Genomic DNA, 15,764 nt, shown 5'->3' with positions numbered 1-15,764 from the left:
ATCTCATTGCATTCTGTTTGCTTGTCACACAACACACCAACCCCGAAAGTCAGTTGCACTATATTATTTTCCATTCAGCAGCCTAACAGCCCACAGATAGAAATTGTTTTTAGCCTGTTGGTACGACAGATTATATTTCTTTGTCTCCTGCCCGAGGGTAGAAGATTAAAGAGGTGCTGGCCAGGGTGTGAATCGTCCCTGAGAACTTTCCTCGCTCTCCTAAGGCAACAATCTCTTGCGATGTCATCTAGCGGGATCAGGGGACAGCCCATGATATCATGTGCTGTGTTCACCACCCTCTGTAAAGACTTTCTGTCCATGGCTGTCAAGCCAACGTACCACACTGTGATACAAAGCTTCTGGACTGCAGATCAAAAGGCTTCCTTCCAAGCAGGCCTAAAAAGAAGAGGCATTCGGGAGTGTCAGCCACCTTGCCGTGAGCCACCATTTAAGCTCCAAGCAGAAAGAATGACTAGAAGGGCTTGCCTGCTGCCGTTTTGAGGAGCAATTCAGCCGGGCACAGAGAGGGAACAGCAGCTTCCCTGTGCAGGGAGACGTGAAACACTGCAGTGCTTCAGCTCTTATAGGGAGAGTAATGAGGACGGGAGAGACCAGGGGCCTGGAGGAAGGAAAGCGGCTGGGCAGGTGGATGACTGTGCATTCATGAGACTCAAATTCCTCTATTCAAGGGCACTGGGCTGGCCCTGCATGTCTTCCCATTGCCCAGGGCCAACTTTCTTCTTCTCGGTGCCAGTGAGAAGCAGTAGCAGTGCTGAGGTTGGGGTGGTAGCCAATACCAACTTGGAATATAAATGTAAGAAAGTTTTTTTAAAAATAAATAAATAAAACTGATTAAAAAGAGATGGAGTGCTAACAATGCTTTGTGGTTTAGGTGGACTGTTCTTATAGTATTTGTCTTTGTAGCTCTGACACCCATTTTATTGAACACTCTTCCCCAGAGAAGCTCGCCCAGAATCTACATTATGAACTTTTTGAAACCCGGTGAAGACCTGCTATACTTTCCAATGCTGTTAAACAACTATGGTTCTATTGCTGTTTAGGCTTTGAACTGTTTTTCACCCTTGGCTGGATTTTATGCTGCTGTGATTGATTTAGCTTTGTATGTAGTAAGATTTTTGTTTTTTTAAGTTGTGAACTTCTCAGATGACAGTTGATTAGGAGATATTTATGCAATGACATATAAATGCCAAAAACAGATAAAATATTACTTTTCACATCTATACCCTGCACCACCTGCAAGCTCAGGGCAATTGATGTGAGGCTATCCTATCTCATCCTTGCAACACCTCTGGGTTTGGGCAAATTATTGATCTGCCAAAAACCCCTAATGAGCTTCAGCTCTGGGTGACCAGTTGAATCCAAGTTTCCTGAGTCCAGCCCATCACACTTCTGCAGTGTCATTCAAAACAAGGGGAAAAGTTGCAGTGATACAATTAGAGTGCAGAAGGTCATGATCAAGCCTGCCCAAGCACCTATGATGGCTAATAACAGGATTGATGTGAGACTTTTCTCCATACTTTCAGCAGTAAAGGTACTGTTAATTAAAATGGTATAAACTCTGCAATACAATGCAGATTCAGGCTGGAAGCTAAGGGACTGTACTGATTCCAGTTGCACCTTGCCACCTTAATCTCAAAAGTGTTTTGCTGAATCAGACCAAGGTCTACATGATCCAGGATTCTTTCCCAGCATCCAGGCAACCAGCAGGCGGCAAATGTTTCACTGGAAGCCTGCTTGTGGCCCACAAGCCGTCTCCACATTTGCTTGCGATGATTTGTTTGTTTTGGGTTTTGATTACACATAAAGTCTCAAATTCTAAGCAGTGCCAGTTGAAACAGCGTTATTTTTTATTTGATGGTTTAGTACTTGTTTGATATGTTATCTATGAACATTTATTATAATCTTTAGTTTTATATTTTAACCTGTCTAAAAGTTATGGATGCAGATTTGAAAAGATGTAATATCCAAGCAAACAAATGATGAGCTCAATGAAACATCGACCCAGTGAACAGCAGCTGTGAAAAAAAGCATACTGTGTGAAGGATCATTAGGAAAGTTGTCAACATTATTATGTCTTAATACAAATATATGGTGCAGCCGCACTTTGAATGCCATGCACAATTCTCATCATTTCATTCTTGCATTTCAAAGGGAATTCTATAGACCTGGAAAATGCAAAAAAGGACAACTCCTCTCCTGTTGAAATAATTGCTTCATTATTTGGATGCAGCTGTATTATGCAAGTTGATTATAGATTATACATCTCCAAAATAGTTCTGAGAGTAATATTTTATTACACATTCAATAAAGTAGTTCAGACCTCTGTAGTTCATACTGACTGCATGAAATTTAAATGACATCTTGCAATTGACATGAAGGTAAGACTTAATTGGTTATCTGACCAAAAATGAATTATTTGAGTGTTTCCTGCAATTTTTTTTTTTTTTTTAAGAATCACACAAAAACATTGAATGGTGGGTTCCTTTGATTCTTAAACATTTTGATGCTATCAGCTTTTTCTTTTTGTGTGTGGTGGAGAGTTACTGCTTTTATTATTATATATTTTTACAAGAAGGGCCATAGAGCACTACCTAGAAATTACAAACTCATTATTTTACAAATATCATTGCTTAACTGTAGGCTAAATATTTGCTTCTTAAAATAGAAGTTTGGGTGTGCAAAAGTAGTATTACCCCAGATGAGCAAGCAAGTTTTAGAGCCAAGGTTTTAGGTAGCATGTTCATCTTGGCACATCTAACTAATAATAAATATTGCAAGAAAAGCACAAATATTATGTATACCACCATTGTAGATCTGAAACGTTTTCTCTACTCAGGTAGAATGTTTTATTTAGAAATGTAAAGAAATGAAGGGAACATTTTTTCTAAGGTAGTGGACATGTAAAAAGGGAAAATAATATTGGGAAATGATTTATAATGAGTTAAAAAAATGTTGAAAATAACTTTCCCCAAAAACTGGAGTCATTTTTGTTTGGAATAATTCAAACGCAAGTCCCTAAGTTTCAACGAAATTTATTTATGTATGCAACAATTGTTAGACCAAAAATGGAAAGTGATGGAGGTCCCAAGTGAAGAGGACGGGCAACGTAAAATGGTAGAATATGCAGAGCTTGCAGGTTTAACATGTAGGATAAGAGAGCAAGGAGAACATATATTCAAAGAAAAGTGGAAAACATCTATTGAGTATATGGAAAATAACTGTACACAACTGAAAATGCTGGTAGCATTAAGATAAAGTCAACTGTGTAATTATTGTTTGAGTGATGTAAAAGTGAACTGACTGAAATGGTTACAGCAAAATATGCAGGAATGAAAGATAAATAAAATGAACCAAGGGAAGAGGGAAGTCATGGGATATCTAACAGTATGTAAAATGTTGACTTTAAGAGGTAAAACTGCAGATTTAATAAAAATTATTACTTAAAAAAAGACTTTTAATTAACATCGGAGAGGACCTTTGTTGAATTGGACTTTGTTGTGACATTATAGAAAGATCTTGGCCATGGGAAAAGGGCTATGTTGGGTTATATAGCATTATATTAAGTGCTCTGTTTTAATTCCAGTTCAGCTCATTATGAAGAGCAAGGCCTCAGCACTAAAGGCCTGTAATGTTGAACCTGTACCTGCTTATCTCCAGTAATGCTGCAGCATCTGTTGTTTTTAACACCATTTAAGGGGCCCATGAAGTGCATTGGTTTCTGAAGCTATGTTGCTTCTTGTTTGTTACTGCAATGAGTGGTAGCTTTTGGAAATTACGTTGCTTTATGCTTCTTTCAATGTCTCAAAAAGACACATATTTAAGTTTGGTACATGATTAATTTTTTAAAAAATAATCAGTTAAAAGGGCAAGTAATCAATTAAAAGATCTGTCAGTTATGTGATACAATTTAATTTCCTATTATTAAATACATTAATCAATTATCTCATGCAGGTGATAGTTTCAGGCTACTAACAGTTTATATAGATGGTGTGCATAAATGATCTACAGCAATGCCATCAGTGGTACTTAATGTTCCATTCATGAATGAACTGCTATTTATGAACGAACTGTTAAATGATACTTGACAATGAACGTTCTTGTGCTGGAGTTCTGACTCAAAATGCATTTTCATGGAAATAAAGCCCACTGATTTCAAAATCCCTCTTCATATACTCTAAATTTGCATAGGCGACGCTTGCTGGGTACTGAGATACCAGAACCATGTAGGGTCAGGCTGACTGGGTGGGAAAGACACACAAAATCATTGGTTCAATAGTAGAGAATTTGGCAAATTAGTGGGAAACTCTCATATAATTGACCTCAGTAAGTTGCAATGGGTGTGGTTTCACTGTAATGGCCTCATGGGCCAAATGGGGAAGCCTGATTAGGCCCACAGGCTGGAGGCCTTATTGATGGTGCAAATTTTCTCCTGTTCCAAACCTGGTACATGGATTTTTTTTCTCCCACTGACTTTAATGGGAGATATTTTTTTTTCCAAAAAATTGATATAATAAAATAATTAAACATAAATAAATATGCTTTTGAGAAGTGTAAGGGGGTTTGTACCCCTGCCTGCAGGGGTGCATTGAGATTTGCAGCAGTGCATACAGACTGGCAGCACAGAGGTCTTGCATTGCATATTGTGTGCAAAGGTATGTGCTGGTGACATATCCCTGTCACTATGAATTCACTGTCTCCCTTCATGTATGAGTGGCAATGTGGGTATCATCACCAGCAGTCACTGATTGTAATGTCTCTGCCAATTTAATTGTATGTGTTTTCCCCTCCTGGGCTGTGCGCACAATGGCAATGGCAGCTTGTATTCCAGTGTGGTGTCGTGGTTAATATTGTTGGACTAGGACCTGGGAAGCCAAGGTTCTAATCCCCACTCAGCCATGAAGCTCCCTGGGTGACCTTGGGCCAGCCCCTGCCTCTCAGCCTAACCTACCTTGCAGGGTTGTTGTTGTGAGGATAAAATGGGGAGCAATGGAAAACATGCAAGTCACTATGAGCTCCCTGGGGGAAAGGTGGGATACAATGAATTAAATGAAATATCCACTGTGCCAGGGTTAGGCAGAGCAGCAGCAACAGCCCTGCTACTACTGTAACATTACGCTGTCTTAATTTACCCTGGCCAGCTTCTTCTGCATAGGACTATGTTCCCCTAGGCTTTGTTCAAAACCTTACATTTTGCAAGCTCCACTGAATTCAACAGGACTTAGTTTTGAGTAGATATGGTTGGAATTGCACTGATAATCTAGGTTTTGGTGGCAATTTACTGTGGTCCCTCAAAACTGCTTTGCTAGAGTAGATTCTCCAGGAATCTAGGATTCAGCTCCTTTAGACACTATTTACTTAACTAGAACTTAGCTCCTGAAACATGAGGCCTTTGCTGTGTGGATGATGGATGGCACGAATACATGCTTTGATTATAACTGTTTCTAAATTGTTTCTTTAGCCATCCGTCGAGTATCATTTTTTGAAACTATTAAAATCAGAAACAAAAAAGCCAAAGATCCCCTCCATCCCCACTGAATCCTTTCCTCCCAGCAGTCACGGACTGCGGTCTTATTGCCTCCCGAACCTTTACGGCTGAGTCCTTCCACTTTCTTGGTGCAGTGATGGAAAAAGCGGACTGAGGAGCCTGCGAGGGCGCGGGTCAAGCAGCCTGGAGGAAGGGGGCTCTGCACCCAAGTCCAGCCGCATTTTTGACCTTGTTATATTACCAGCACATTCACACTGCAGGACCACAAGCCGCTTTCCCCTCTCTTTTCAAGAACGGTGGGGTACACAGTGCAGGACTAAATTTATTCATGGAGTTATATTATTATTATTATTATTAGTAGTAGTAGTAGTAGTATTATCATTTCTCTACTGCCCTTCCCCCGAGGATCACGGGCAGTTTACAGGATAAAACCAGAAAAATACATTACCTGAAAACAAAATAAACAATAACACGCCCCCCCCCCTTCAGCCAAAGGCTAACTGAGTGTCCGGCGGGGCCCCTTTCGGAGGCCGAGCCCTTCCCTTCCGCAGAGTCCCGGGCCGCGCTGCCCGGCTCTGCCCGCTCGCCGGAAAGGCCCGCCTCCGACCCGGAAGCGGAAGCGGAAGCAGCTGCGGAAGCGGAAGCGCGGAGCTGGGGGCGCCGGAGACTCCCCGACTTCCGGCGGCGTGAGAGTCGGCGAAGCGGCGCTCCGGGAGGGGCGGGCGGAGGGGGGAGGGAGGGGGCCTGCGGTTCTTTTTTTTCCCTCCCCCGGCTTCGAGTGCTTCCCCTCGGGTGCCTCTGCGCCTGCGCGGCGGGGCCTGAGGCGGGCGGGGCCGAGGCCTCCCCGCGTGGCCCTTTCTCCGCGGGGGGCGGAGAGGAGGAGGAGGAGGAGGAGGAGGAAGAGGAGCCATGGCCGAGAGAGGAGGCGCCTCGGCGCTCCCGGAGGCCGGCTGGTGAGTGGGGCGGCGGCGGCGGGGGGGGGGGGGGAGGAGGGCAGCCCCCCCAGCGACCTCTCGCCCCTCTGGGCGGCTCGCCTGCCTGGCGCGGCCTCCCGGGCCTCCCGATTCACCCAGTGCTCCCTGGAAGGCGCCCGTGTGTCCGGCAAAGGCCGAGAGACAGGCTGCTTCCCCGAGGAGGGCGGGCGGGGGGGGGGGGGAGATCGCGCCCTGCCTGCCCGCCCGGCGGGGCTGGCGAGGAAATGGGGGGTTTCTGCCTCTCGGGTTTTGACAGCGGGGGGGGGGGGTTGCAAGGGCAGCACCGCTTTGCACCTGGGCTGCTTTTCGGAAGTTTGCAGAACTTGGGTTCGGGTTGCCTTGTCGTCACCTCACCTTCCAAAAATATTCTTATCAGCCGTTTGTCGCCTCCTGTACTGAATTTCCTCTACTTTATTTTAGCATACCTTACAACTGTGTATGGCAGATCAGTAATGCAATCTCCTGTACTATAGATGTAGTGACTAAGAAAAGAGATTTGCTTAAGTTCACCTGATGAGTCAAAGTTTGAAGTTGAAGTTTGAGGCATTTCTATCATGTCAGTCTTTAAACTGCTGTCCCAGCTTTTGAACCTAGGTTTCTGTTACTCCTCACGCAGTACACTCTTTCACCTAAAGATATGTTGTCAGCTTGTGAAGATTAGGCCAGAAATGATTAAACTAACTGCTGTGCAATTGGAAATCAAGGTGGCACGATTTAAAGGTTTTTGCATTTGTGCTTGCATTTTTTTTTAGTCCTTTCTGTGGAAATCTGTCCTCGCCCTTTACTTTACATCAAATATTTGCTGAGGTTAGCTTGACAGTTAAGAGATTAATGAAAGTACACTTGAAGAACCTTGCAAGGTATATTTCATTTGTTGTTGTCCAGTGCTATATTTATAACTAAAAATTACATTTCTTGCAGTATATGTGCTGTTGAAACAAACCATTTTCTACTTTAGCAGCTTTGGTAGAGAAAGCTGAATAATGTAAAATGCTGAATACTAAAGTATTCTAGCAAAGCTAATATTTTAAAGTAGTACTTGGGCCTAACCACAAGGTTGACAGCTTTGGTTGACAAGTTCAAAACAGTATGAAAACATATTTGGTCACTGATGTGAAGCAATGTTGCTAATTATTTGGAGTGAGGTAGGTGATAGGCAAACTCTTCACCCACTCACTTCCAGCCCGCCAGGAGTTCAGGGACAAGTAGAATAGACAAAGAAAAAGTGATCATACTAGAGTGAAAATTTAGAAATTCTTTGTATTGCTTTTAAGTTTACCTTCAGTACTTCTTCATTAGATATATACTCTAAAATAATTTTGTAAGCTGCAGTGAAAGTACATGGCAGGCATGTGGCCAGCAACGTGTTTATTTAACTTGTATTGATGCACAAAACATATTCCCTGTTAACTATACCAATTTCCCCCCAGTAGCCAAATGTGTAAAATAATATGACTTAAGCATTTAAAGCTTTGTTTGAAAATTTATTTTTTATTGGAGAAGACCCCTTACATTGGTTGACTTTTGACAGAGAATCAGGGGCTGATATACATTTTTGAACTGAGTTGCATCCAAAATCATGTTCAGTGTAGTTCAGCTAGCATTGGGTGAAGAGGATTGAGAGGCAGACTTCACCAGGTCTTCCCACTTCAAGATTTGGAGGTTTGAGATAACATCTGACACGAGTGGCTGCATGGGGCATGAAGGAGTCATTTTAAAAAGCCTCCCTTTCCCTCTTCCACCAGTGGGAAGCTTTTGCTGGAGCTCAGTGCCTTCCAGGAGTGGAAGGAGCCCTTCCATTCACAACAATCTGGCTCCCACCCACTAACTCTAGCATTGAGCATCCTAGATGGAAGGCACCTGAAGGATAATCTAGTCCAGCCCCCAGAAATGCAGGAATCTCAGGTGGCCCATATGAGGATCGAACCCATAACCTTGGCATTATCAGCACCACTCTCTAACCAACTGAGCTAACTGGCATTAGGAACTCTCTATATATTCTGAATAAATACTGTTTACTTTTCCTATCAACACTTTTGGTCAGCAGGTGCAGAGAGAGCAGACTTCCACCCATTAGCCCTGTCCTCATGTTCTATGTGTTAGGCAGAAGGTGAAGATAGGTTTTGTGCATACAGTATAGCTATACTCAGGTAATTTGGAGTCCCTGTGCAGACCAGGGTTCTTGATCACATACTCAAAATGAGGAAAGCCTATTCTGACTTTTTATTAAACATACAGAGATGAGGGGCCAACAAGTACAGTCTAGGTGCCCACCATGTTTTGATAGAACATATGGATAGACCATGAAAACTTGAAAAGAGGGCTATAGTTATCTGAAAAAAGTTACGTTACAATTGATATTTACTTGCATTATGTACATTCATGCATTATGTTACTAATTCAGTACTTCTTTTAATGCTGTGTGTGTGTGTGTGTGTGTTGGTGCCCATCTTCAGAGAGAATAGAGTGTTCCTCCAGGGGTGAACTCAAACTGCTGTGTTAGCAACACCAAAGTCACCTCCCTGTCACGCAAGCCTGGGCAGCGTGTGTGGAGGTCCTGGAATGTCCAGATGACAAGATCCATCTCTTGGCTTCACTGATGCAGTCCAAAGGAAAGCACAGCAATATGTTTGGCACCAGCTGCAAGAGTTGCCAGAAGCAGGCATACAAGGTGCCATCCAACTGTCTTGGGGATTCCACTCTGGATTTGTGTAGTTTTTACTCCTTAGCCTTTTCTTCTCCCAAAGATAACCCACAAGACAGTAGAACTTTTAAGATAAGATTTTTCTTTCTTCTAGGTGGGCTACCTTCTGAGTTAGATGAGCCCCATCTGCCTCTCATTTCTCTCTACAGCACATGCAGCAACTGCCTTCTTGACCGTTGGATCCACTATTGGTCACATCGGCTCAATCTGCAGGAGCCTGTCCTCACATGCAGGGGAAATCCCTAAGTCACAGAGGGTTAGAGACCCTTCGACTACCCTCACCTGGTTTAGCTGGCTAGTCGCAGCCATTTCCTGGGGCGTGGGTTGTTGCATGCTGACAGCTTCTAAAACTTGTTAATGTATGGGTGCCTGAAAAGCTTTCACAGTGCTAGAGCAGTGTATGGTCATATTTAACAGATGTATATGGCAACTTGTTTTTGGATACATAGAATTACACTGGTGTATGTGAACACTGGAATTCAGTACAATTTGCCTGGATTCTCTCACCCAAGATACCTACAGCCAACCTTTTTAGAACTAAAAAGGACACGCAGTGTAAATATGATGACTTAAAATGTTGATTGTAAAAGATTGCTTTATTTTCTTGTTGTTTGTGTGTGAAAACCCCAATAAAAAAAGAACTAAAATATTCACCCGATGAAGTTAAACAACAGATTAACAGAGCCAGACTGATACCCAGAGAAAATTTGCTGCAAGACAGACCCCAAAAAAGAAAATAACAGAACACCACTAGTAATCACATACAGCTCCCATGTTAAAAAAGTACAACGCATCATCAGAGATCTACAACCTCTCCTAGACAATGACAGTTCTCTTTCTCAAGCTCTGGGAGGAAGACCTTTCATTGCCTACAGACAACCACCCAATCCTAAACAACTCCTCACCCACAATAATACAACCACCAGACTTAACATGGACACTGGTATCAGAGCCTGCAATAAACCCAGATGCCAACTTTGCTGCCACATACACCCGGACAATACCATTACTGGCCCCAACAACATCAAACATACCATCTCAGGACTATTTAATTGCTCATCTTCTAACATTGTGTATACCATCAAATGCCAACAGTGCCCTTCAGCTCTCTATATTGTACAAACAGGCCAAACCCTACGCCAAAGGATAAATGGACATAAATCTGATATCAGGAATCACAAGACAGAGAAACCAGTAGGAGAACACTTCAATCTCCCAGGACATTGTATACAAGATCTCAAAGTAGCTGTCTTATTACAAAAGAATTTCAGAAATAGACAGGAAAGAGAAGTTGTTGAATTGCACCTTATTACCAAACTTAAAACCACGGAGAGACCTGGTCTGAATAGAGACATTGGATTCTTATCTCATTATACATGATAAAGCTATTTTTAGCCATCTCACCCCTTGCTTTTTCCTATAGGACCAATTGCAGTCATTAACAGTCGTCAACAGGTTTACCACATCTATTAGCCAATCACCCATTCCCACCACCCTTCTGAGTAATACCCCTCCCCACCTTCTCACTATATATAAGGGTCTGATGACTTCTGTTTCAGTGTATCTGAAGAAGTGTGCATGCACACAAAAGCTCATACCAATAACTAAGTTAGTTTGTCTCTAAGGAGCTACCGGAAGGAATTTTATTTTATTTTATTTATGATGTTTTAATGTATTTTTAATCTTTTGTTGGAAGCCGCCCAGAGTGGCTGGGGAAACCCAGCCAGATGGATGGGGTATAAATAAATTATTATTATTATTATTTGCTTATTGCTTGCTGAGATTTTTTACAGTCATGGGGAAAAGAAAATGCAGCCTCTTTGAATTCTGTGGTTTTACATATGAAGACATAATAGCAACCAATTGTTCCTTAGCATGTCTAAAAATTAGGTAAATACCAGTGTGTATACTCAGTGTGTTGTAGCTGTGAGAAAGGCAAATCTCATGCTGGGGATTTTAAAGAAAGGAATTGAAAATAAAACCACCCGTATCCTAACCCCATTATACACACCTATGGTGCGGCTTCATTTGGAATACTGCGTACAGTTGTGGTCACCTCCCCTCAAAAAGAATATTGTATAACCAGTTCAGAAAAGGGCAACCAAAATAATCATGGGGATGGAGCGACTCCTCTATGAGGAAAGGTTGCAGTGTTCAGAACTTTTAGTTTAGAGAAAGGGGGAATAAGAGGTATCATGATAGAAGTTTATAAAATTAGGTCTGGCATGGAGAAAGTGGCTGGAGAATTTTTTCTCTCATAACATTAGAACTTTTGGACATTCAATGAAGCTGAACATTGGAAGATTCAAGAAAGTCATTCTTCATGCAACACATAATCCAGTGGTTTTCAACCTTTTTGAGCCCATGGCTCCCTTGACCGACTGCAATCTTTGTGCGGCACCCCTGTGGGGCTCAGGAGCCCAGTTATGTCAACCCTTGCCTGTAGCTCCTCACCCTTTTTCAAACACCCTCCCCTGTGGAGTGTTTCCCCAGCCTCCTCTCCCCTCTTTTTGGGAGTCCTCCAGGCAGCCGCTGCCACCACCCCTGGTCTCTGAGCCACCCGCCCAAAAGAGATGCCTCATACTACCCTACAGGGGCCTCGGAAGAGGATGTCCCCAGCCTTAGCAGCCCAACAGAGACTAGCTGAAAGTGAACGTGAGGCCATCACCTTACTCACCTTGAGTGGCAGCAGCAGGCGCAGCTGGGCCTGCATGGCAGAAAAGCACCCCTTCAGTGCTGGGTACTCAGCTCCCAGACAGGCACTGCACGCAGCAAGCACAAGAAAGGCCAGCACTGCGCCTGCTTGCCCAGCCTCCCACTTGTCTGTCCATTCCCAACAGCAAGGGCTGGCAGACTGGCTGGGCTCCCTCATCCACTTGCTTGCTTCCTCCGAGGCTGCCTCAGCTCCTGGCAACCAGCACCCCCTGGCCAGCCCCAGAGCCAGGGCTGCTGCAACAAACAGCCATGCAAGCCTTTGGGAGGCAGAGATGCAATAGGGCATCAGAGGAGGGAGGGAAGGAAGGAAAGAGAGATGGAGGCCAGTGTTGCCCACGGCACACCTGACCAGCATTCAAGGCACCCCAGGGTGCCATGGAACACTGGTTGAAAAACATGGCTTAAATGATACTACTCTGGGCATAAATGCAAGTGAACATATCTCTTTTGAACCTTTGGCACAATTTTCTTGATTGCTACTTACTGGAGTGTAATTATGTGATTTAAACAAGATTCTTTTTTTTTTGTAGCAGTAAACTAAATTTAGTTATGCTTCTGATTCAGGATCCGAAATAAAATTATGTAGGCTTTGAGATAAATGAGAGATTCTGTCTTTCTGTTTAAGGAAGGACTAACACATTTAAGACCTTAAGTGAGAAGAGCTGTCTCTCATTACGTTAGTCTATATTAATTGCTTATTCACATGCACCCGCTCCCCCAGCCAACTCACTGCATAGTTTCAAATAATAGCTTTGAAATCTGATGTGCATAACTGGGGGGTGGGGAGAGAAAGAAGGGCACACAGTCAACTCAAAGTACAATGGTACCTCGGGTTAAGAACTTAATTCGTTCTGGAGTTCCGTTCTTAACCTGAAGCAGCACTTTAGCTAATGGGGCCTCCTGCTGCCGCCGCACTGCCAGAGCACAATTTCTGTTCTCAGCCTGAAGCAAAGTTCTTAACCTGAAGTACTATTTTTGGGTTAGCAGAGTCTGTAACCTGAAGCGTATGTAGACTGAAGTGTATGTAACCCGAGGTACCACTGTACACAAAGGTTGTGAGCACCCAGTGCATCTCTTGCATAAACCACAACGTACATAGAACAATGTTCCTTGCTGTAATTGTGCTATAAAAGGTCAATTTTAGCAACTTTCCTGTTTTAATTTATATACTGCTTAATGCCAAACTAGGTTTCTAAGTGGTTTACAAAATATAGAAAACCAGGTTACGAAAACATTAATATATAAACACCTATAAATAAAATGAGCAATAAGAGAATACCATTAAAACAATATATCAAGTACAGGAGATTTTGGTTGTGAGATCAAGCGAATGTCTTTCTCAGAAACTTCTTCAAAAGCCAACAGAACGCCTTTCGAGAGGGGCTTTTGTGTCTCTGAGCAGGCAGTGCTTTGCACAACAGCAGTGCAACCAGTGGTTGGTGTATTCATTGTGTTCTTATGATATTGTAAGCTGCCTTTGTAAGATGTTAAGCCGCAAAAGTAAAATGTGCTATATTTTATATTTTTGTTTTATACAAATGCATTATTCTAACACCCAAGTATTCCCTGGTTCCCCTATTCCTTTTTGACCTGATGGAAGTCTCATAGAACATGCATTTATGTGCTGTTCTTGCCGCACATAATAGTCTAGTTCAGGGGTTGGCAAGGCTTGCCAGGCATGGGCCGGATCACTCCCACAGAGATCCTCCGTGGGCCGGGCCGGCACACCGCAATGCCAGAAATAGCTTCTGTGCATGCCCAGACACCGAAAATTGTGCCTGCGCAGAAGCGATTTCCAGTGTCTGGGCATGTGCAGACGTGATTTCCGGTGTCTGGGCATGCGCAGACGTGATTTCCGGTGTCTGGGCATGCACAGAAACAATTTCTGGAGCTGTGGAAGAGAGTCCCTGTGCCATGCTGTGCCAGTTTAGCACAGCTCAGTTTGGGGGTGGCTCTTGGGCCGGTTAAACGGCCTCCGTGGGCCTCTTCTGGCCCATGGGCCTTAGGTTGCCTACCCCTGGCTCTAGTTAATGCTGGTGAGTGTATAGGAAATTATTGTGTCAAGAAGGTTTGAGTGTTTTGTGGATAATCTGTTAAGACAATTAGGCTGTAATTGTAGGTGCCTGTTCTTGGGAGTAAGTCCCACAGAATTCAGTGAAGCTTATTGTTGAGTTGGCCTGCATGCTTTTGCTCTGCATAAATTATAGACTTTCTGAAATGGAATCGAAAATACATATTCTAGCTGCACTCTTCTGCTCAAACATGCAACTCCATAAAACTAGTGTTAAATTTAAAACTATTTATTTATACTTGGACATTCTCCCCTAATTTTAAAACACTCGTTTATTTTTTAAGGAACAAGGACTTGACATGCAGCAATAGTTCCACCAAGTGGTGATTCCATAGTTTTACATTGTGATGTTTCCTAGACAAGAAAATTTTGTTTGCTTTGTTTAAGTATAATTTGCTTCCAGGTTGAAAGTAAGATGTAAGCACAGCATATTGTATGTTATTATTATTTACTAAACAGTATATTACAGTATTTCAGTGACATCCTCAATTACATCATTCCATATTTTAGTGTTGGTCCAGTTCCTACTTCAAAACATTAACAAAAATACTTTTGAGTAGCATTATGAATTATTGTTGCAATTATTATTATTATTATTATTATACTTTATTTTCTTTCATTGTTGCACACTGCTTTGAGGTGTGTGTTTTTTAAAACAACAAAGATTACATTGGTTTGGATTTTGCTTTAGAAAGCAGGATGGTTCAGCTTATGTTGCTTTGCTTCAACTTGGGTCCAAATCAGAGCTTTGCTTCAGAAAGGCCAAGGCTTTGTAATATTTTTTTCACCGTGTGTGTGTATCTCCTTAAAATCGTTATTGAAGGTCCTGCTCTAAGTTCCCCAGCAGATGAAGTGAGATAGGTGACATCTAAGGAGGGCTATCTTGGTGACAGCAATTTATGAAGTAGATTCAGGCAAGAGGCTTACCTGGCACCATCTTTATAGTTTTTTCAGCATCAGATAAATACTTTTTTTTCCACATTAAAATAATTAGAACCTCAGATTAAACAGACAAGTTGTTTAATCCGAGGTTCTCAAAATTATGATTCATCCTTATTGTGTATCTGCCAGAAATAAATCTTCATACTCCTTTCATTGTTTTGTATCATATTTTTAATATTTATTTTCATTCTTTGTTTTTAGTGCACTTCCCTGCACAAAAGTTGTTTAACTTTATAAATATAATAAATAAATATTTTTGTAGGTAGAGGATGTACTTAACTCTGATCTAAAGCTGGTAAGCCTGCTCAAGTTGTGACCAACTAAGCCAAACACTGCTCAACTCCCATGTGCTAAAGCCTGCCAGATACTTAGCAACCCCTTGCTTCGGCAGTGGCAGGCAGCAAAATCAAGTTTTTTACTCCTTTGTGTAGCTGTTAAATGTCTAGTGGCTATATAACTGATAGCTTGACGTATAGAAGAAAGTTATTGCATGTGTGTATACCAAACTTCAAAATAACAAGCCATGTTCTGATTGTCTTCTGAACCTACTTAATGGTTAAAAGGGTGTGTGTGTGGCAGGGAATTCAATAGAGTGGTGAAGATAGCTTTGGGGGAAATGCAGTTTTTTTTACAGCTACTGGTTTGGATGTAGTGTTACTCTTAGAGTGCTCTCCTGAATGATCTTCTGCAAGCAGAGCTTGAATTCAGCACCTTTTATATTTAGCACTATAGTACAGTGGTACCTCAGGTTACATACGCTTCAGGTTACAGACTCCACTAACCCAAAAATAGTACCTCGGGTTAAGCACTTTGCTTCAGGATGAGAACTTTGCTTCAGGATGAGAACAGAAA

At 42.4% G+C, this 15,764-nt stretch overlaps 1 protein-coding gene across 5 annotated transcripts in view; it reads left to right on the top strand.

Moving 5' to 3' along the window:
• The first annotated feature begins 6,246 nt into the window (after positions 1-6,246).
• The window catches only part of TDRD3 (tudor domain containing 3), a 62,336-nt gene continuing 52,818 nt past the window's right edge, over positions 6,247-15,764 (top strand). For 2 of the 5 annotated variants that reach the window (XM_079972620.1, XM_079972621.1), the window contains exon 1: positions 6,247-6,459. In XM_079972620.1, the coding sequence (XP_079828746.1) occupies positions 6,416-6,459 (44 nt within the window). In that variant the 5' untranslated portion in view covers positions 6,247-6,415. Of the gene's footprint in view, positions 6,460-7,320; positions 7,341-15,764 lie in introns of those variants that run through there. The other 3 variants (XM_079972622.1, XM_079972619.1, XM_079972618.1) reach the window with 3 other exon arrangements.

This window comes from Podarcis cretensis (genome assembly GCF_951804945.1).
Source record: "Podarcis cretensis genome assembly, chromosome: 4".
NCBI lineage: Eukaryota > Metazoa > Chordata > Lepidosauria > Squamata > Lacertidae > Podarcis > Podarcis cretensis.
The sequence above is the reverse complement of the archived record's forward strand: the minus strand, read 5'-3'. Positions and strand labels throughout refer to the sequence as shown.